Source organism: Podarcis bocagei (assembly GCF_964188305.1).
Source record: "Podarcis bocagei genome assembly, chromosome: 9".
In the NCBI taxonomy this organism is placed as follows: Eukaryota; Metazoa; Chordata; class Lepidosauria; order Squamata; family Lacertidae; genus Podarcis; species Podarcis bocagei.
In genome coordinates, this window is record NC_138134.1 from 74,439,760 (window position 1) to 74,460,670 (window position 20,911).

General features: G+C 45.9%; 1 protein-coding gene and 1 long non-coding RNA gene across 2 annotated transcripts in view; one reads left to right on the forward strand and one right to left on the reverse strand.

The window, feature by feature from the left end:
- ADRA1D (adrenoceptor alpha 1D) overlaps positions 1–4,693 on the forward strand; it is a 72,803-nt gene extending 68,110 nt beyond the window's left edge. Inside the window, exon 2 of the mRNA XM_081207148.1 lies at positions 3,219–4,693. Coding sequence (XP_081063274.1) covers positions 3,219–3,793 — 575 coding nt within the window. The 3' untranslated portion in view covers positions 3,794–4,693. The remainder of the gene's footprint in view (positions 1–3,218) is intronic.
- A 3,034-nt stretch (positions 4,694–7,727) lies between these two features.
- On the reverse strand, positions 7,728–10,741 carry LOC308594406. The gene is made up of 2 exons (XR_014011445.1): positions 9,079–10,741; positions 7,728–9,045 (listed from the first exon to the last, which is right to left on the reverse strand). It is a non-coding gene; the product is annotated as an uncharacterized lncRNA (long non-coding RNA).
- Between the last annotated feature and the right edge of the window lie 10,170 nt (positions 10,742–20,911).

Consider the following 20,911-nt stretch of genomic DNA (forward strand, 5'->3'; position numbering starts at 1 on the left):
AAGCTGAAAGAGATCATTTCCGGAGTGCGCACTATCATGCGCTATCTCTGCAGCTTTCTTATGGCACCTGGAAGTGTAGATTTGATCCATGAAGTTTGGAGACACCAGTCTAGAGTCAACAAATTTAGACTGCAATCCTAATCTCGCTTATTTCGAAGTAAATCCCACTGAAATTTTGCATGGGGTTAAACCCTGGGCATCCTGTCCAACAGTTCTGTGAACCCAAGTGGGACTTACTCGGAGTAGGGATGGTTAGAGTTGCTCTGTAATTTATTCGATCCTCTTTAGACTCTGGGACAGGTGTGAATCAGGGCCTGGAGATTTCAGTCTCTGCATCGCTGGAGATGGAGTCCTCTTGGTTCCCTCCATCACATTATGACCTGGAGGTGAGGGGAAGGGCATGGGTGAGGGGGCTTCATTTCTGGTGAAGAAGCAGGGGCTGGCCGCCATGGATGCCACTGCATGAGCAATCCATCCAGAAACGTGAATAATCACAGGAATGTAGTGCCATATACATATAAGCTAAAAAAAGCTATAGCTTAGGGCCCAACTCTCTTGGGGACCCCCCAAAAAAATTAAAGGAAAAAACTGGATGTACATTTCCAAAGTATAAGATTAAAAACAAATAAAATAAAACCTACCTACAGCAACAGTGTTTTGTGTTGTGTAAGCTCCTGTGATGTAAGTAATGGGTCCCGCCTGCTAGCCTGCTCCCTAAAATATCACTGATTTGCTCATTTCTATATATAGGGTGCCTACATTCTGCATGTCAGGACGCGGGTGGTGCTGCGGTCTAAACCACAGAGCCTAGGGCTTGCCGATCAGAAGGTCGGTGGTTCGAATCCCTGTGATGGGGTGAGCTCCCGTTGCTCGGTCCCTGCTCCTGCCAACCTAGCAGTTCAAAAGCACGTCAAAGTGCAAGTTGATAAATAGGTACCTCTCCAGCGGGAAGGTAAACGGCATTTCCATGCACTGCTCTGGTTCACCAGAAGCGGCTTAGTCATGCTGGCCACATGACCCGGAAGCTTTACGCCGGCTCCTTTGGCCAATAAAGCAACATGTGCAAATGGCTTTACATACCTATTAGGTCCATAAATTACTATATAGATATATTCAACACAAAAAACAGTGACAATTTGTTGTTGACAAGGGACAGCTGGGCGTATAAAGGGCCCCATTACCTTCAGTAGCTTAGGGCCTCATCAAACCTAAATCCAGCCCTGCAGGAATGTGTTGAGGCCATAACTCTGGGGTCAGGATCTGGGGTCCAGAAAGGATCCCACCCCCATTCTACCTTGGACCACACCTTGATGGTCTGAGCACAGGTATCAAATGGGGCTTCCCAACAAAAAAAACGAGCTTATTAGAGCTTCAACGAGACACTGGGCAATAGATATAGAACACAGTATAGATTTTAACCTCTGGGGAAAACTCTGGAAAAGTGACTTGAAGTTCACAGCATGTTCTTCTTTGAAGGAGAAGTACTTGAAAAAATTTTGCAGGTGGTATTTAACTCAGAGTGGTATTTAACTCAGAGTAGGTTTGCTAAGATGTATAAGACTGAAAGTGTTTGTAGAATATGTGGGAAATAATTGTGTACAGCTGAAAACGCTGGCAGCATTAAGATGAATTCAACAGTGTAAATAAGTTTTGAGGGATGCAATAAGTTAGAGTCAGTGTTTGATGTGTAGGAGAGAGGGTTCAAACCCTTTCTGAACCATGCAGCACACTGTTTGGCCATGGGCCCCAGAAGACCAGACACAGTTACAGGTTAAACAGATGTTGCTGCAGCATGGATCGCTCCAGTTTAGGGTCCTAGCCAGCCAGCCATGCCCTCTTGCAGGATATTCCATTTTATTCAGACACGCTTCCATTTTCCAGTGTCCCCCTCTCTAGCAGTCAGCACTCCATAGCAACTGAGCATGTGAAGTCTGCAACGGGATGCAATGTGATCCTTCTGTAAACCTTGGGTTTTCCTGAGCCAGGTGAAACCTTCCACTTCTGCAAACCTTCTGTTCTGGCTCTGCAGGGTCGACACTCACTCTCCAGACATGACTGTTGGAGGGATGTAATAATAATAATAATAATAATAATAATAATAATAATAATAATAATAATAACAATAACAACAACAACAACAACAACAACAACAACAACAACAACAACAACAACAGGGAATAGTAATGTTTAGGGAAGCTTTTAATGTTTAACAGACTGTTGCATTTTAATATTTTGTTGGAAGCCACCCAGAGTGGCTGGGGAAACCCAGCCAGATGGGCGAGGTATAAATAATAAATTATTATTATTATTATTATGCCCATCTGATTGGATTGCCGCTCTGGGCAGCTCCCAACAAAATACTAAAAACACAATAAAACATCAAGCGCTAAAAACTTCCCTACCCAGGGCTGCCTTCAAATGTGTAGAAGGGATATTTAGATTCCAGCATTGCTAGGGTTGGACTAGATGACCACTGGGTCCCTTCCAACTCTACAATTCTACAATTTTATAATTCTAAGATTCTGTGATGCTAAGAGGGATAGAACTACCTAAACTGTATAGAAATTTATTCATGTATGCGACTACAGTGGCGAGAATGTTACTTGCCCAAAAATGGAAAGAAGAAGTCCCAGCAAAGGAAGAATGGATACAAAAACTTATGGAATATGCAGAAATGGCAAAACTTATTCTCAGAAGAATAAGAAATCGAGAGAACAAACTTTTTTATAAAAAGAATGGAAATTGTTTATTGAATATTTACAGACAAATTGTAAACAGATAAAAACACTGACAAGATTACTGTAATAACCTGCAGCTACATAAGATTATATATTTAAAGAAGATAAGTAAATGAGTAAGTTAAGATAATTTAGATAATGCAGAAGATATTAAAAATAAATTTAAGGAGCTGCAGAAAGAGGGGGAAGGAAGTCAATTTTTAAAATGTCTAAATGGCTAAATGTCTAAAGACCATTTTTTGCTTTACTGTTTTGTAATTAATATTGTGTTTATCGATATTTTCATTTGTTTTTGTTTTCTTTTTTGGTGTATCAATAAAAAAAGTCAAAATGATTGTAAAATCAGTGAAAAGTATATATCTGAAAAGTATAATTAAAATTTAAAAGAAAAAAAGATTCTGTGATGCTAAGGTCTGTGGTCTGACTCTGCAATGCCATTCTTACGTTCTTGCCTTGTTTTCTCTCCCATCTCCCGCCCAGGTTCCTTCTTCCCTTCCCTGAAGCCCTCGGGGATGCTCTTCAAAGTCATCTTCTGGTTGGGCTACTTCAACAGCTGCGTCAACCCCATCATCTACCCTTGCTCCAGCAAAGAGTTCAAGAGGGCTTTCACCCGCCTCCTCAAGTGCCAGTGCCGGAGGAGGAGGAGGCCCATTTGGAGGGTCTACGACAACCACTGGCGAGGGGCCTCCATGAACGGGTCGGGCCAAGACTCCGAGAGGGAGCCCAGGTCCAGGATTTCCACGCTCAACGGCTCCTTCATGTTGAACTCAGGCAGCGTGGAAAGAGCCAGCAAACGGAGGACTCTGAACTTCAAGAGGTGGAGACTCTTTTCCCCTTTCCAGAAGCCCTCCACCCAGCTGAAGGAAAAAATGAACAGCCTCTCGCAGAAAATCCGGGGCAGCTCCGTCAAAGGGGGCGCCGTGGCCTCGTACAAGACAGAGGTGGAGTCGGTCTCCATCGGAATCCCCAATGAGTTCATGGAGTGCATTGAGTACCAAATGTACGACGATTTGACGGACTCCGAGTCCTGCGGGCTTAAGGAGACGGATATTTAATTGCCAGCAGGGATCTCTGCCCTTTGGGGTTCCGTTTTCTTTTGTCGATGTCTCTTGTGCGGTGGTTGGCTGTCAAAAGGGGGGCAGGGAGACTCAAGTGGATGCCCTGGGAGCCGAGTGCGGGAGCCCGAGTTTTGAGTACAAAAGGCCCCAAGCTCTGTCCCAAGCCATCTACCGTCCAAGAACGGTCTCAGGTAGCCAAAAGTGAGGTAGAAAATGTCTCCTCCGCCAGATACCTTGGAGAACCTCTGCCTGGCCATGTAGGCAATACTGATTCAGTTGTGTCTGATTCAGGATAAGGCAGATTATAAACTGTTTGATTTGAACCCGGTCCTTTCCCTCAGCCGTCATCAAACTTGGAATCTGTGAGGGGAGAAGTTGCCACCTGTTCCTTCCACCGGGCAAAGTCCACCGGAATGAAAGATGGTTGGCAAATACCCGATTTTAAGCCCAGGTTTGGGGTGCCCCATTTTGTACTGGTGCTCAGAATATTGCGGTCGAATCCGCCATGGATCTGGATGGGACCCTTCGAGGTCTACATGGGCAGGTCCAGCTCAACGGACTCCCATGAGCATTGGGGTAGTCCATGGAAGAAGAGTTTGTCAGCACAGGAGACAAAGCAGTGAGAAATATCTGTTTCTCTTATAGGCAAGGGGGTGGTCTTGGTAGGGTTGGGAAACCCTTTTTAATCTGTGCCCCCCCATACTTGGCACTGGGGAAACCCCAAGTATTTGCCTAGAAACTCCGAAATGCATAAATTAATGGCACAAGTCAATAGACGGGTTTGGGGGGTTTTTGCATAAATTTGCCCAACTGTTACTCTTTATTCTGAGCTCTTCGTTGCAGAAAACTGCAATTTTTGGCCATGTGGAGTGAAATATACTCGGAGTCGAGAGTGGATTTCATGCTCTTTATTCAGCTCATAACGGTGAGGAGGAATAGAAGTTCCCCCAGGATGTCTGCTTTATATACATTATTTACACAATGGGTCCCACGTGATTGGCTAATTCCGGGATTCACCTGTAGGCCAATCAGGCTGCGGATTCACTTCCACCTGGAGCTGGATTGGTGGCTCCTGTGGACCAATCATACTGCTGCATTCTGGATCCTATTGTTCTAGGACCAATCAGAATGCTGCATTCTGGATCCTATTGTTCTAGGGCCAATCAGACTGCTGCATTCTGAATCCTATTGTTCTAGGACCAATCAGACTGCTGCATTTTGGATCCTATTCAACTCAGTACATAACATGGAAGCAGGAGAGGTAAGGGCATGTGACCTCAGGCAAGAGGGGGAAAGAGGGTAGCCAATCAGAGAGCTTGCAGAAGCTCCACCCCTTGATCCAGAGGAGAGGAGGAACAGAGTCTTAACACAGAATATCTCTTTCATGTCATTGTTGTTTCGAGGGAGAAAGCAAGACGGAGGGAATATCTGCTTGGAGTGCAACTTTCTGAGGGACACAAATGCGGCCCCCAAGGCCTCCCTATCAGGCCCTTGGAACACTCTCCAGGCCACGCCCTCTCCTCAGGCCACGCCCCTCACTGTCCCTGCTTTGCATTCCGAGTGTTTCTGCTTGGCTCAAGTGTGCCCTTGAATTCTGAAGATGCCTTTTGCTTCTCTGGATGGAAGATGGAGAGCAATATGTGTTTGTGTGAATGTGCAGAAACATGCCTACTGTACAAAGGTAGCATTTGCATTCATTGCTCCGCCCATGTCTGCCTCTGACTCCACCCACTGCCAGCGTGCAGCCCTATGTCTGAAAAAGGTTGTCCGCTCCAGGTTTAGAGAACAGGAGATGTCCCCATTTTCAAAATTTATTCCTGCAACAAAGTGGTCTAGAAGCTTGCTTTCTACCTGGAGTTTTGAAGAACCCAAATCTGATGTTCTTTAAATTTAAAATAAATGCCGAAAACAGCAGAAATCCTAAAAGCAGATCAAATGTAACTTAGCTATGAAGTGAGGTCAAGTCAGTACAGTGGTACCTTGGCTTCTAAACACCTTGGGTTACAAACACTTCAGGTTACAGACTCCGCTAACCCGGAAGTAGTACCTCAGGTTAAGAACTTTACCTCAGGATGAGAACAGAAATCGTGCGGTGGCAGCGGGAGGCCCCATTAGCTAAAGTAGTACCTCAGGTTAAGAATAGTTTCAGGTTAAGAACAGACCTCCAGAACAAATTAAGTTCGTAACCAGAGGTACCACTGTACTACAATAGGGACCTTTTTTAAAAAAAACAAGGATGGGAACAAGGTCTCCTTAATCCATTTGGGGAGATTGTCAGCTTCACCACTGGACTCATTCACACAACGAGGAGAATTTAACCACCTCCAATTTGGTTAGGGGATTGTGATAAAATTCACTTCGCCACAATGACTGGCGTGGCAGACAACCAGCCCTCCACATGAGTCCACATTGCTATGATTGTCTGTTTGTATGGAGGCCCAAATGACTATGAGTTGATGACGGTCACTCAACGGTGAGGGGAAATCACTGCATATTCTATGCGTGGAAAGCAATCCCCACCTGACTGCCAGAAATCTTATTTAACCAGCTTGGCACCTCTCATTGCCCACATGCTTTCAAGTGACTCTTTGTGGTCATGTGGACTAGAAACCTGAAGCAAGAATGAAAGCACAGGTTCGGTGGAAGCACAAGTTCATGCCCAGCACCCAGAATTCTGAGAGTGCTTAGATTTGCACAAAACAGAAGCATCGACCAAAGAAGGAAAAACTGGTAGGACTTGCAAAGGTTTCCAGCTTGATTCAACCTCTAAACTAAGGTTTACAGTTGCGTTCCAAGGGTAGCAACTGTGATTTTACAGTGAGAAAAGGAAGGAAGGAGGGAAGGAGGGAAGGAGGGAAGGAAGGAAGGAAGGAAGGAAGGAAGGAAGGAAGGAAGGAAGGAAGGAAGGAAGGAAGGAAGGAACTGTAGGTGGATGGTGGGACAGCAAGAAAGGGCTATATGTACATTTTTCTATTCCCTTTTCTCTGTGCTGTCACAGCACACGCCGACTGGATGAATTTCAGGCGGCCATTCTGGTGTTTGTCAAAATATTTCCCCCAAGGCAGCCAATAATGTCAGGCAAAAACTGGCCCTGATTAAGCTTACACAACTCCATCTGGTCTGCGTGTGTTTCTGAGATAACATTTGCCAAAATTAATGATTGGAAAGAACCAGCGACTGCATGTAGACCCTGATTTCTTAAATCCCTGGCAAAATTCTGAACCCCCAGATTTCTTAAATCCCTGGCAAAATCCCCAATAGGACAACTTGGATCAAAACGTGATTCCTCCCCCCTCACAATCCCTTTCGTTTTTTATTTGGACCTGGGTGGCAGCCAGCAAATCATGGCCCATAGCAACTACGAATCAAACCCAAATGCTGAAAATAGCATCGTAGCCATTGAACGCCGCCTGTAGTTGTTTTCATAAGGAAACAACTTTGACTGGCCATCAAAACCCCGTTGGCGCAGAGTCAAAATTCCACTTGAGGTCAATGGGAAGGCTTGAATGTAGAATTTTATTTAAAAAAACAAAGTTAATGTGGAGTACTACTAAAATCTGTGGATTTCTGTTGATTTGGGATCAAAACGGATAGCATCCATGCAATGCACATATTTCTGCGCATGATGCTTCACAAATGTTGAGGTAATAGTCAGGATGAAATGAATATTCTCTAGTTTTGCTTTTTCCCCCCACCAAACTAAAGATAGACATTTTGGTCGGTTGGAAAGATGTATTTAAAAACATTGGAAATTACCGGACATTTAGTCATTCTTGCCCAAAGATACCATGCGTGAGCATGATGGTGTCACAATGCTTTATAGCCAATGGTATCTGGCCGTGTAAGGACATGATTGAGGGCAACTGAGGGCAGTTATTGGGTGCCATGAGGGCAGTGCTTCCTGCGAAGCTTTTGCAGGCAACCATTATTTTCCCATGACATGAAAAGCTGCTGTAAGATGAGCTTTGCTGTGACTTGAGCTTTCCTAGGCAGCAATATATATATATGGCGGATGTTGCACAGTGAGTGGAGGAGATAAATCAGGTTCTTAACAGGAATACTAAACATATGCTCTCTCCTGGAGCATTGACTGCTGTGATTGCAATGCATACACAATTGGGGAAGCAGTTTTTTCTAGTAACAATGAACTGTTTGCAGCTTTGCTAAGCCCCCATGAAACACTTACAATTTGTTAACGGAATCCCGCCCTGCCATCTGCTGCCACAATTGTCCTTTGATGCCACTCTGTTTTAAGCACAGAGAGTGTAAAAGAGAGATGGTCAGCTTGTATCTGGAGAACTGTGTCCGATCCTAGGTGCAGAATTGTAGCGTTGGAAGGGACCCAATGGATCATCTAGTCCAACCCCCAACGACGAAAGGGAAATAAAACAAAATAAACATAAAGATATAAAACCTGGTCAGCTCGTATTAAAAATGCAATTAAAATCCATTTGAAAATAAGCATGCATACAAGTTGATGTAAGCCCTCCAGAGGCCCAAATTGGTATCCACCCAAGACTGGAGTTCATAGAAAATATGTTTTCCAATTTAGCCAGGGTGTGGTGAGGTCCTCAGACTGTTGCTTAATAGATGGTGGGTATTTATTCTTTCAGGCACAAAGTTAAGGTCTTTAAGTGACCATAGCAGCTCAGAAAATCCACTTTAGTTGTCCTGATACATACTACAGGAATATGATTGAAAAGTACACGAACATCTGTAAATATCAAAGGTTCTGCCAGCACAAAATTGATACAGACAGCAACTTCAGACCCAAAAGGAGTATATCTGGTGGCATTTTCCACATCACAACTCCAGCATCTTTCTGTATCAGACAATACTTCTTATAAAGACATTGTGGAGCCCAATACACCCCAAACATCCATTTTTGCTGGCTCAGTCTCAATTTTGGATCGAGGGAAACATGCAGAGATCCTAGAGCAATTTTCCACTGTTTAGCTTGTGTAGCACATTCTAATTCTCTATTCCACGCCACTGCATGTCCAGAGGAGGAGAGCCAGGATGGTAAATAAAGTCCTACAAGGTCCAGTAGAAAGAGCTGGGAATGTTTAGCCTGGGGAGAGGGAAGATGGGGAAGGGGAGGCAGAATAGCTGTCTCCAAACATCTGAAGGGTTGCCGTGCAGATATGCTGATATGCTGTTGGGCATCTCTCTTGCCCCAGAGTGCAAGCTAGGAGCCAACAGTTAGGAATAGCAGGTGAGCAGATTTTGATTAAACTTTAGGAGACATCCTGATGGTAAGGTTTTGCAGTGTGATAGACCACCTTGGGGTTTGGAGGCTCTCCTTTACTGGAGGTGTTTAGGCAGGCTGGCTATTGGTCAGAAACAGTATACCCACATCTTGAGGTCAGGTTGGATGGCCTCAAGGTGGATTCCAATGCTGTGGAGTCTGTGAAAATGCTCTCTTGCTAGTTGCTCTGCAGTCTCTTATACGAGAAGGTTCATCACTAGCCAGCACTCCTTCCCACGGAAAGTAGGAGCAAAGTATCTGCATGCGTCCAGATATTTTGGAGGCTCAGAACCAGGTTTCCCTAAAGATCCCCCACATTGAGCGAGAAAGATTCCTGCATCACAGGGGGCTGGAATAGATGGCCTTTGTGGTCCCTTCCAACTCCTCAACCCCACCTTGGATTGCGTCAGCAACCAAACATTTCCGTTGCCTCGAGTGACCAAACATATATGCAGTCATTACGGTCTCAACAGGATGACATTGATTACCTACGAATGGAAGATCACAAGAGTCAGTGCCCAGGTTAGGACTAATAAATAGAACTGTTTCTGCTTGCTTGTAATTTACGTGTCAGGTCAACTTCTCGTGAAATGCTAGTGTGTTAAGCCAAGCTTGTGAATACTCAAAAAAAGAAAATGAAGTATCCAGATCACATTGGCCTGCATCCAGAAAAAAATAATAATATTGCAAAGTTGCTGTAGCGAACCTCAGTCTGGCAGGGTGTTGAAGGGATCACATGCCCAGACTTTCTGAGAAAATCCACTCTAGTCCACTTCAACAGTTTAACAATAAAAAGAATCAGCCCATGAATCCAGGGATAGATGCATAAGCACATGATTCTGTGAATGCATGCTCAGTGAGTGATCCGAAGAAGGGTCATGCAGATGTAGGACAGAGCTACGCACACGTTGCTCTTGGTCCTTTTGCTGCAGAAAATTCCCACCGCTGAAGAGGCAAGCCTCTGTTTCATTATTCAGAAGACTTGCCTCTTCTGCAGCGGGAAGGAAAACAGCAGCAGCAGCAACGACCAAATGCAGAGCCCTATGTTTGACAATGGATGCAGCATATGGATTGTGTATGTCAGATCTATTTGATCCCCAGATTTCCCTCGTCTGCTCAGCACAGTTGATTGAATTCCATACATCAGCAAAATCTCACCAATGCTACGAAAGAAAGGAAGAAAGCTTCATCCACTGTAACGCTGGACTGATGTTTTATAATCTTTCTATTTTATTGTTTACAGATGTGTACATAGGTGTACATTTCCTTTAATGAATCTTTGGATATTTCATGTCTCGTTCCTCTTTTCTCTCTCCCTTTTAACAATCTGCAAGTGTATTTATTAGCCAGAGTGGGTTTTTCCTTCCTGTCATTTGATGCAAACTCTGCTGGATTGATTTATGTATACCTTTGCAAAACCAGAATGCACATTATTATTATTTTGTTTATTTGTACCAAATACACGCACAACTCTGCCTAAAAAAGAAAAAAAAAAGTGCATTGTTTAAGACGTGACGTGTTCCCCTTTATTCATCAGCTCCCAGAAGAGCCTATTGAGTTGCCCTTGAAATGCAAAGCAAACTCTTCATACAAGACAGCTTCAGAAATATCAAGGGAAGCCCAAAGAGTTATCAGAATGCTGATGACATTTCATTACGGGGCACAATCGCTCTTTGCAGCTCTGGACAGTTCCATCAGATTGCAAGCGGCAGGGCCATATTTTTAAAGTTCTTTGCAAACAAATGCCCTGCTTGATATAATAAAAAATCTCCAAGCCGTTTACATAAAAACAAACAAAATCCTAGCATTTTTTTAACGCTGTCCCACCTAAAATTCTCCCTGCATATAGAAAAAAAGCACATCAATGAAAGGTCTGCAGTAAATCTTTCTCCCGGGTGATGTGTTAGTTTATTACATGCAAGGAGAGTTGTTTTTAATTTACATGGGTGAACCCCAGTAAACAGAACCACAACCCAACACACACACACACACACACACAACAAAGGATTCCTGATCCAATGGCTCTTCTGGGTCATAGAATCATAGAATCATAGAGTTGGAAGAGACCACAAGGGCCATCGAGTCCAACCCCCTGCCAAGCAGGAAACACCATCAGAGCACTCCTGACATATGGTTGTCAAGCCTCTGCTTCAAGACCTCCAAAGTAGGAGACTCCACCACACTCCTTGGCAGCAAATTCCACTGTCGAACAGCTCTTACCGTCAGGAAGTTCTTCCTAATGTTTAGGTGGAATCTTCTTTCTTGTAGTTTGGATCCATTGCTCCGTGTCCGCTTCTCTGGAGCAGCAGAAAACAACCTTTCTCCCTCCTCTATGTGACATCCTTTTATATATTTGAACATGGCTATCAAATCACCTCTTAACCTCCTCTTCTCCAGGCTAAACATGCCCAGCTCCCTTAGCCGTTCCTCATAAGGCATCGTTTCCAGGCCTTTGACCATTTTGGTTGCCCTCCTCTGGACACGTTCCAGTTTGTCAGTGTCCTTCTTGAATTGTGGTGCCCAGAACTGGACACAGTACTCCAGGTGAGGTCTGTCACATAACCTCCAACATTTCTCCGATGGGCATAGGGATGTCCAGTGCTATTTTTCCAGAAAAAGAGGTACCAAAACTCATCATGAAAATCTTCCTTGTTCTCTTATAATGGCAATGGCGGGGGGAGGGGGGAGCCCTGGGAACGTCATATTCCATACTCTCCAACATTTCTCTGATGAAAATGGGGACGTCCTAAGGAAAAACAGGACATTCGAGGCTCAAATGTGAAACCGGGACGGCTTCTGTAAATCCAGGACTGTCCCTTGAAAATGGGGACAATTGGAGGGTCTGGGCTCACCAGCCTCAGTCTGCCTCGCAGCCAATCCCCCAGCTGTCTTCCAGCGTACAACCAGTTCTGGGGGTGGGGGTGCCTGTAAGCTTCCTCTTCCTCCCTCGTCTCATTTTTGCCCTTGCACAACACAGCTGGGAAGAGGATGGGAGCAAAACTAGAATTAGAGGGCTCTGCCTATCATTTGCTCTGGCGCCACCTGCTGTTGGGCTCCCTTGTTAGGATCGTCCTACTAGCATGAAGGACCAGTGGCGTAGCGTGGGTTGTCAGCACCCGGGGCAAGGCAAGTAATTTGCGCCCCCTAACCTGTGGATTTGCGCCCCCTAACCCATGGATTTGCGCCCCCTAACCCTAACCACCAGATGTTGCGCCCGGTGCGGCCGGCCCCCCCTGCACCCCCCACGCTACGCCACTGTGTAGGACCCTGGCAGAGACACATGCCCGACTGGCATGTTCTCTCCCTCCTGGTCGTTCGTTCAGGAGCTTTAAAAGCTTTCTCCAGCCCAAACATCACAGCGACTGATACCAAGAGGCATTAGCACACTTACGGAACCTGCAGGGTGTTAGCAGTTCGCCTAAGAGACTCAATAGCTCAATACTTTTATTTACATATAATACACTCGGAGCATTCTGACTTAGCTCCTTCCTCTTTCTCATCAGACAGCAAAGAGAGAAAGAACAAAGGACAATAGTCCCACATCACGGAACACAGTGATAGAAGCATCCTGTCTCCGTCACTTCCCACTATGTGGAATGAAAACATACAGCGGCATGTGATAGACGACAATCCCATGACTGCAAGCACGGGGCAAGAATCCTAACATCCCTGCCTTCCACCCCACCAGTTGCAATGGGCCTCGGGTTCCAGGTCCTGACAGCAGGTCCATCACACACACACACCCAGTGCTGCTGTTTAGCTCATCCATCTGCTCTGTTGCTTCACTACAGACTTAGGGCAGCTGGGAAGTCGCCTCTGTGCCCTGGAGAAGTTGAGATATATGTTCTTTATCCACTGCCAGAGGTTGTGCAGAGGGCTCTGCAATCTGGTCCAGAGAAATGCTGGCTTCAGAACTAAATCAGGCTGATTCTGACCAATTCCTCAATCACCCCGAGTTGGACCCACCCGGGTGACCCAGGGCTGTCAAAGTAGGAGTGGGGGGAGCAGTTGGGCTGGTGTATTCTCAGCGCACTCTAATTCCCTGGAGAATTTATGGGTGGCTATTTCGTGGGAGGGATTCAAGTGTGTGTCAGAGCTTGGAGTTTGTGCAGTTAAAGTGGAGTCGAGCTCTGCCCTGATACACAAATACACTTTTTAAAGAAAAAAGAAAAAAGAAATTGCAGTTTGGAAAGGGGAAGGGAAATGCGTTGAAAAGTGTGGGGCGAATAAACAACTAATGGGAAGACGTATAAACACCCTGCCAGTCAAACAGGATGAATGCAGGATAACTGCTCATTGTCATATAACTGCTCTGCAAGCAAATCAGAACAAATTGTTCAATAAAGGCTGGTTATTATTAACCAACCACCTCATAAGTTTGTGTGAGCATATCAGGACAAATGGAAGACTAATTTTCATACAACTTTCCCATAAACAAATCAGAATGAATTGTTCAATAAAGACCGGATATACACTACGCTTTGTGCAATCAAATGAGGAGGAGTGCTCCATAAATAGGTCATTGCGAGGAGACCTCAATGCTCCTGCCATTAAAGTAATGCCATTGCTCACAAGGATCCTATTGAAGAACAGGACAGATGCATGGATTATGACTGCATCTACCCGTCATCCTCACAACACCCTTGTGAGGTAGGCTGGGCTGAGACCGAGTGCCTGGCCCAAGGTCACCCAGTGAGCTTCAGAACTGAGCAGGGATTCGAACCCTGGTCTCCCAGGTCCCGGTCCAACAGTCTAACCAATAAGCCACAGTGGCTGTTTGGCTGCTTTGTGAAAATCACCACCCTGCACTTGCATTTGCTGCTGCCATGACAGGAAGGGAGCCATAGATCTGCAGCTGTCATGACTAATATTAACAACGAGCTAAAGATCATTAGCACGGAATGAGATGGACCCAACAAAGTCATTTGGACGGTGTTAAATTAACCGAGAGCATCCCTCTAGCGGAATACTAAAAGCCCAGCTCCTCCTTTGCTGCTGCAGGAATCGTGATGGGGAAAATCTCACATGTTTCATCTCCGATACCGATGTTCCATCAATGCCACTGTATTTAACGCAGCAAATTAATTTGGGGGTGTTTTAAGCTGGGAGTTATGTAAGCGATTTAGTGTCACCGGCAGTGGCTCAGGACATATTTCTCTTTGTTTCCATCCCAACCTGCCCTGAAAGCTTGGTGTGGGGGGTGAGTCACACTGATTTGGAAACCGAAAAGGAGGATCGGATCAATTGGGAAGCGGTCGAACTTCGCAACAGAAATACAAAACTCCAAAGTCATATGGGGGGGACGGACACTCCAGGTTCAGAAGTGATATCCCTCTGATCCCCATTGCTGTCAGACAGACAATGTGGGAAGGATGTTCAATTCCTATTTATGGACTTCTCATGGGCAACTGGTTGACCAGTATGGAAAGAGCACACTGGACTACATAGACTAAGACGTGGGTGACGCTGTGGTTTAAACCACTGAGCCTCTTGGGCTTGCCAATCAGAAGGTCGGTGGTTCGAATCCCCACAATGAACTCCCATTGCTCTTTTCCAGCTTGTGCCAACCTAGCAGTTTGAAATCACACTAGTGCAAGTAGATAAATAGGTACCGCTGTGGTGGGAAGGTAAATGGCATTTCAATGCACTCTGACTTCCTTCATGGTGTTCTGTTGCACCAGAAGTGGTTAAAGTCCTGCTGGCCACATGACCAGGAATGCTGACTGTGGACAAACACCGGCTCCCTCGGCCTGAAAGCGAGATGAGCACTGCAACCTCATAGTTGCCTTTGACTGGACATAACCATCCAGGGGTCCTTTACCTTTTACCAAGGGTGGGCAAACCGTGGGTCATAGGAGTTGTATTTCAGCAACTTCTGAAGGGCCACAGGTTCTCTACCCCTGGGTCAGGGCTGGAGTCAGATGCAGGTCAGCACGAAAGATGCAGGGCTCCATTGTCAGTGAAGCTAATTATTTATTCAAGGAAAAGAACAGCCCAGCAACACTTCCCAGAAGGTCTTGCTCCTGTGGAGCAGTTGCCAGGACTAAAGGTCCCTGGCTTCCACCCTCTCTAAGGCTCCTCTTCTTCCAGATGTTTCCCAGTTTCAAATTGCATCTGCGCACCTCTGACTTCTGTTCTTTCCTCTTCATTATTCTGCACATTCTTGGAGACCATGAGGGAGGGGATATTGTCACAGCAGGTGTAGACTCCCTGGATTCTTCTGCAGTTTCTGAAAGTCCCCTCCCCCCCTTCTGCTTCAGCCTCAGAGTCTGAGCTGCTCCCCGTCACTAGCTCTCCCTGCTCACTAAACCCTGTTGCCCTTCCGCATCCAGCACTTCGTTCTCCCCAATCTTCTCTCTCCAATCTCTCCTCGGTGTCCCACCACCAACCCCCTGGCTCTGAACCTTCTTCCTCTGGGGTTTCCCTTGGGGGTTCCCCGGCTGGTACCTCCTACCACTCCTCATCATCCAGCCAGTTCAGGACACTCTGATTTTAAAACAATACAAGCATTGGACTGGTGTTTGATCACCCTGAGATCTCAAGGCATGCCAGATCTATCGCATCACAATACAGTATTTTTTTGCTCTCCCCCCAGGGTGAGATTCAAGCAGCAGCGTAGTGTGACGGGGGGGGGGGCAGAGGGGCTGTTGCTCTGGGTGCAGAATTTGGGGGGAGAGCAAATTTTCAAAAGAAAACTGTAAAAAGAAAAAAAACAATGAAGCCCTAACCGGAACCACGGGTTAGGGGGTGTAATACTTGCCTTGCCCTGGTCAATGACCAGTATAAAGTAAGCAGCACATAAGTGGCACACAAAACACTACCAAACCATTCTATGTTCTAAATCTTATATTTATAATCCAAAAATTGAGAGAGCTATGTATAAGATCTACTACAGAAGCCACAAACAGAAAACAATCAGAAAACTCATTCAAATTGTGTCCAAAAGGAAGTTTCAGTCTTTAAAGTTCCTTTAGCCAGGCTCCTGGACACATTTTGAATGAGTTTTCTGTTTCTTGCTTCTGTACATAGCTCTCTCAATTTTTGGATTATTAATGTAAGATTTAGAACATAGAATAGTTTGGTAGTGTTTTGTGTGCCACTTATGTGCTGCTTATTTTATACTGGTCTACTACGAGAATTGGGAGCATAGGTTCATTTCTTTAGTACTTGTATTGCCCTGGTCAATGGCAACCCATGCTACATCACTGGTTTCCAGCTAGTACTTGAAGCAGGATTGCATCCTGATTGAACATGCACACACAAAATGTAATCCCAGTAGCTCCATGAGCAAGGAAGATCTTGTCCTACAATCCACAAAGGTCAAACCATCGAGCAAAGCTGCCCTTTGCTCGGCTGTTTATCCGAAGTTTGGAAAGTGCAACCTTACTTTGGCATTGCAAGTCCTCCGATGATACAGACCCCTCTTGCTTTGATATAAAGCTGCTGCTCTGCACCCTTGGGATAAGGAGTGATGCAGTCAGAAGAGAGACATCAACTGATTGGTGTGAGCAGTCAGTTGCTCTCCCTCTGCTCTTCTCCAGTTCTCAGTTGTTTCCTTCTTGTGCACAGAAGATGGCAGTATTTGTTCACTTTTGAACTGGTTACAGAAAGGCGGACATAGGAACAGCTCTTTGGTAGGTAAGAGCTAACCAATTTATTGTTGCAGAAACTTTCACAGTCAAGAGCCATTTCCTGAGAAGTCATCCTTGGGTGGCTAGATGGCAGAGGGGGTGTGTCAGGATTTTAAAATACAGTGGTGCCTTGCAAGACGAAAAGAATCCGTTCTGTGATTCTCTTCGTCTAGCGGTTTTTTCGTCTTGCGAAGCAAGCCCATTGACAGATTAGCGGATTAGCGCTATTAGCGGCTTTTAGCGGCTTATCAGCTTATCAGATCAGCTGATAAGCAGCTTAGCGGCTTAGAAAAAGGGGGGAGGGGGGGAAACCCGCAGGAACTCGCAAGACATTTTCGTCTTGCAAAGCAAGCCCATAGGAGATTCGTTTTGCGAAGCACCTCCAAAACGGAAAACTCTTTCGTCTAGCGAGTTTTCCGTCTTGCGAGGCATTCGTCTTGCGGGGCACCACTGTATACCGGTAAAAAGGTAGGCTGGCAAGCAAGAGGCAAAGGCAGAGAAGTGCAAAGTGTCTTTGAATGGAAAGCATAGAGGGTGTGTGTACTTTTGTTACCCAAGAAAATCATTAATAAAAGCAATTTAAAAGCAAAGGAAGACCCATACAGAGTTCAGAGGCAGGTTACTTAAGAGGCTGCTTTATACCTTAGACGTCCAAGTAGGGTCACTTGAATACATCTTTTAATTTTGGCAATCTTTATCAGCTGGATCCCAAAAGCCTCTGCCCTAGGTGTTTGATTTTGTAATATTTCTGAAACTTATCTTTTTGTACCGTTTTTATAGTTATTTTAAGCTGGTTTTATGATAGGTTTGTTAGGGACACGGGTGGCGCTGTGGTCTAAACCACTGAGCCTAGGACTTGCCGATCAGAAGGTCGGCGGTTTGAATCCCCGCGACGGGGTGAGCTCCCGTTGCTCGGTCCCTGCTCCTGCCAACCTAGCAGTTCGAAAGCACGTCAAAGTGCAAGTAGATAAATAGGTACCGCTCCAGCAGGAAGGTAAATGGCGTTTCCGTGTGCTGCTCTGGTTCGCCAGAAGCGGCTTAGTCATGCTGGCCACATGACCTGGAAGCTATACGCTGGCTCCCTCAGCCAGTAAAGCGAGATGAGCGCCGCAACCCCAGAGTCGGCCACGACTGGGCCTAATGGTCAGGGGTTCCTTTACCTTTACCTTTTATGACAGGCTTGTTAAGTCGCCTTGGCGCATATGTAAAAGGAGATTCATTAATCAATAAAATAAACAAACCAACAAACAAATGCAGCCTAGTGCTGAGAGAACAAAATGATTAACGTTTCATTGGGAACTCACCAAATTCACACTTCCAGAAAGGATGAGGGCCAACACACAGCTATCCTTTTAAATTTGCACTTGATCCGAATTTTGTGAGGCAGTTTGCCATTAAAACATAGAATCATAGAATTGCGCAATAACTCCCAGGGTTATCTAGTCCAAATCCTGCCGCCCCGCCCCCCCCCCGCAAAGCAGGAATCTTTTGCTCAATGCGGGACTCAAACCCATGACCCTGGGATTAAGAGTCTCATGCTCTGCCGACTGAGCTTTCAGTTTTGCGTTCAAATTTTGCTGTGGTCATGAATGCATCAAGTGGGTTCTAGGCATCCTATTCTAAGTCTACAAGAAAGAAGATTCCACCTAAACATTAGGAAGAACTTCCTGACAGTAAGAGCTGTTCAACAGTGGAATTTGCTGCCCAGGAGTGTGGTGGAGTCTCCTTCTTTGGAGGTCTTTAAGCAGAGGCTTGACAACCATATGTCAGGAGTGCTCTGATGGTGTTTCCTGCTTGGCAGGTGGTTGGACTCGATGGCCCTTGAGGTCTCTTCCAACTCTATGATTCTATGATTCTAAGTCTGCCTACACACCTTCTCCATATCAGGATAATAATAATAAAATCAGAGAACTGTATAGAGTTGGAAGGGAGCCTAGGGGTCATCTAGTCCAAGCCCCTGAAATCCAGAAATCAATATACAAAGGTGTGTTTGGCACAACTCAGGTACTGCTTCATCCCGCATGAGAAGAGGCAGGACTTGATGCTCACCTACCTCAGCAGCTTGTTGTAAAGATTACCAAATTCACATAAAGACAGTGTGGCATAGTGCTTAGAGCACTGGGTGTGGGAGACCAGGATTCAAATCCACCCCCCGCCGCCACTTAGCTACACAGCTCACTGGGTGATGTTGGGTCAATGACTCTTAACCTACTGTGGTGATCCCACAGGGTCCCCGGACGTTTCACCGTCTATTGATCCCTGTGCCACCACTTTATTTCTCGCTGCCACCACCCAGGCCCTACCTGGTACAATACTGAGTCCAGTCAGGGTTAAATTGAAACATAAACTTTCTTTATTTATTTCAGTTTAACAAGCGTGTGGTTTCATAAACGGTATCAGTCAATTACATCCATGGGGTGCCTATCCAGTCGTATAACTTCCGCTACCTGCTCTCACTCACTAAACCACCTCTCAGATATTTATTTACCTGCCTAGCCCCTAACTGTTCCTGACTCAGCCTATTTCATTACACTAACTCAACCTACCCACAACTCTAGCCCAGTTCACTCCCACTCCAACCAACCACCCAACTCCCAACGAACTCCTCAACGAACTCCCCCCTTCGCCTCTTACAGAGCTGGTTTTATAGTCCCTCTGACTCCACCACCTGGGTCCTGACTGGGCAACCTGTTTAACTATTTCACCTCCATCACTCTCCCATATGTTATCGTCACACCTTCCTCGCAGGATTGTTGTACAGGTAAAACAGAGAGCAGGTGAGCACCTTCAACTCCTCGGAGGGAAAGTGGGATATGAACGGAACAATAACGCAGAGGGCTCAAAGCAATTCCAGAAGTGGCCTATAAATGCTATATGTTACCATCATCACCCTGACATGTGGCTTTCAGGCCACCTCTTGAGCTCATGCATTTATTTCTGTCGGTCTGCAGAAGCAACTAACTTTATGTGCCTGCTTGTAAACAATTGCTAAATTTAGCACAGCGGGAGAAATGTGATCCTGAGCCTAAGGGCAGGTTTGCACTCAGGAAACAGAAGACAGTTCAGCTGATGACACAGCGCGGACAGGGACAATATAAACAAACTCGACTCCATGGGGAGGAGAGGGGGAAACATGAACCAGGGGGCAGCAGGGCAAAGTTAAGGGCGGGTGGCTGTCTATTCTATCCCATGGCCAGATACTGCCTCTTTTTTCCACCACCACTGATTTGCACCCTCTTTGCATGTTCTTGCCTGGCTGGAATGTGCCCTTCCATCAGGGGTTTCCCTTCCTTCCTGCTTCTTCTCCAAGTTCAATGTCAGAAGCGAGCCTGCCATAAATCACAGGGAGTAGGCGAAGTTAACTCTTTACTAGAAACATAGGATCTGCCCAAGAGTGCCCTAGTGAGCACAGTTACAGATAGGTAGCCGTGTTGGTCTGCCATAGTCAAAATAAAAAAAATCCTTCCAGTAGCACCTTAAAGACCAACTAAGTTAGTTCTTGGTATGAGCTTTCGTGTGCATGCACACTTCTTGGTATGAGCTTTCGTGTGCATGCACACTTCTGAAGAAGTGTGCATGCACACGAAAGCTCATACCAAGAACTAACTTAGTTGGTCTTTAAGGTGCTACTGGAAGGAATTTTTTTATTTTGACTAGTGAGCACAGTAACTCTTCCTCAGTTGGTCCCCACCTTCCCACAGCTGCCTAAGTCTCCTCCTCTTCAGGCTTCCCCTCCCCAAGCAATCTGAGACTATGCTTCCATATCTCCCTTTGCTCCTCCTGCTTCATCCCTCTCATGGTCCTGGGAGACCAGCAGAGAGGTTGCAGGAGGAGCAGGAGACACCTTGACTTCTTCACCAGCCTGACTCATCTCTGCCTCTTCACCTCCCCCCGGCCACTCTCCCAATTTTGATTCTGGACTTCTCCATGCTGCAAACTCTCCCTTCTCCCCAAGTCCTGTTACCTCTTCAACTTCTGACACCTCCTCCTCCCAGCCTTCTCCCTCCGACCACTCATTGTTGTCCCACCACCAATTCCCAGGCTCTGAGCCTTCTTCCCTTGGGGGTTCCCCAGCTGCTGCCTCCCATCGTTCCTCTGCAACTGCGACACTGGCTATATTCTGGATTCTCCTTGAATCTTTTTGCCCATTGTCCTTGAACAATGCCTCTTGCTCATCTGGAGGAAGAATAGAGAGGAGTCGAGAGGATGGGTGAAACTTCTCCTGCTGTACCAAGG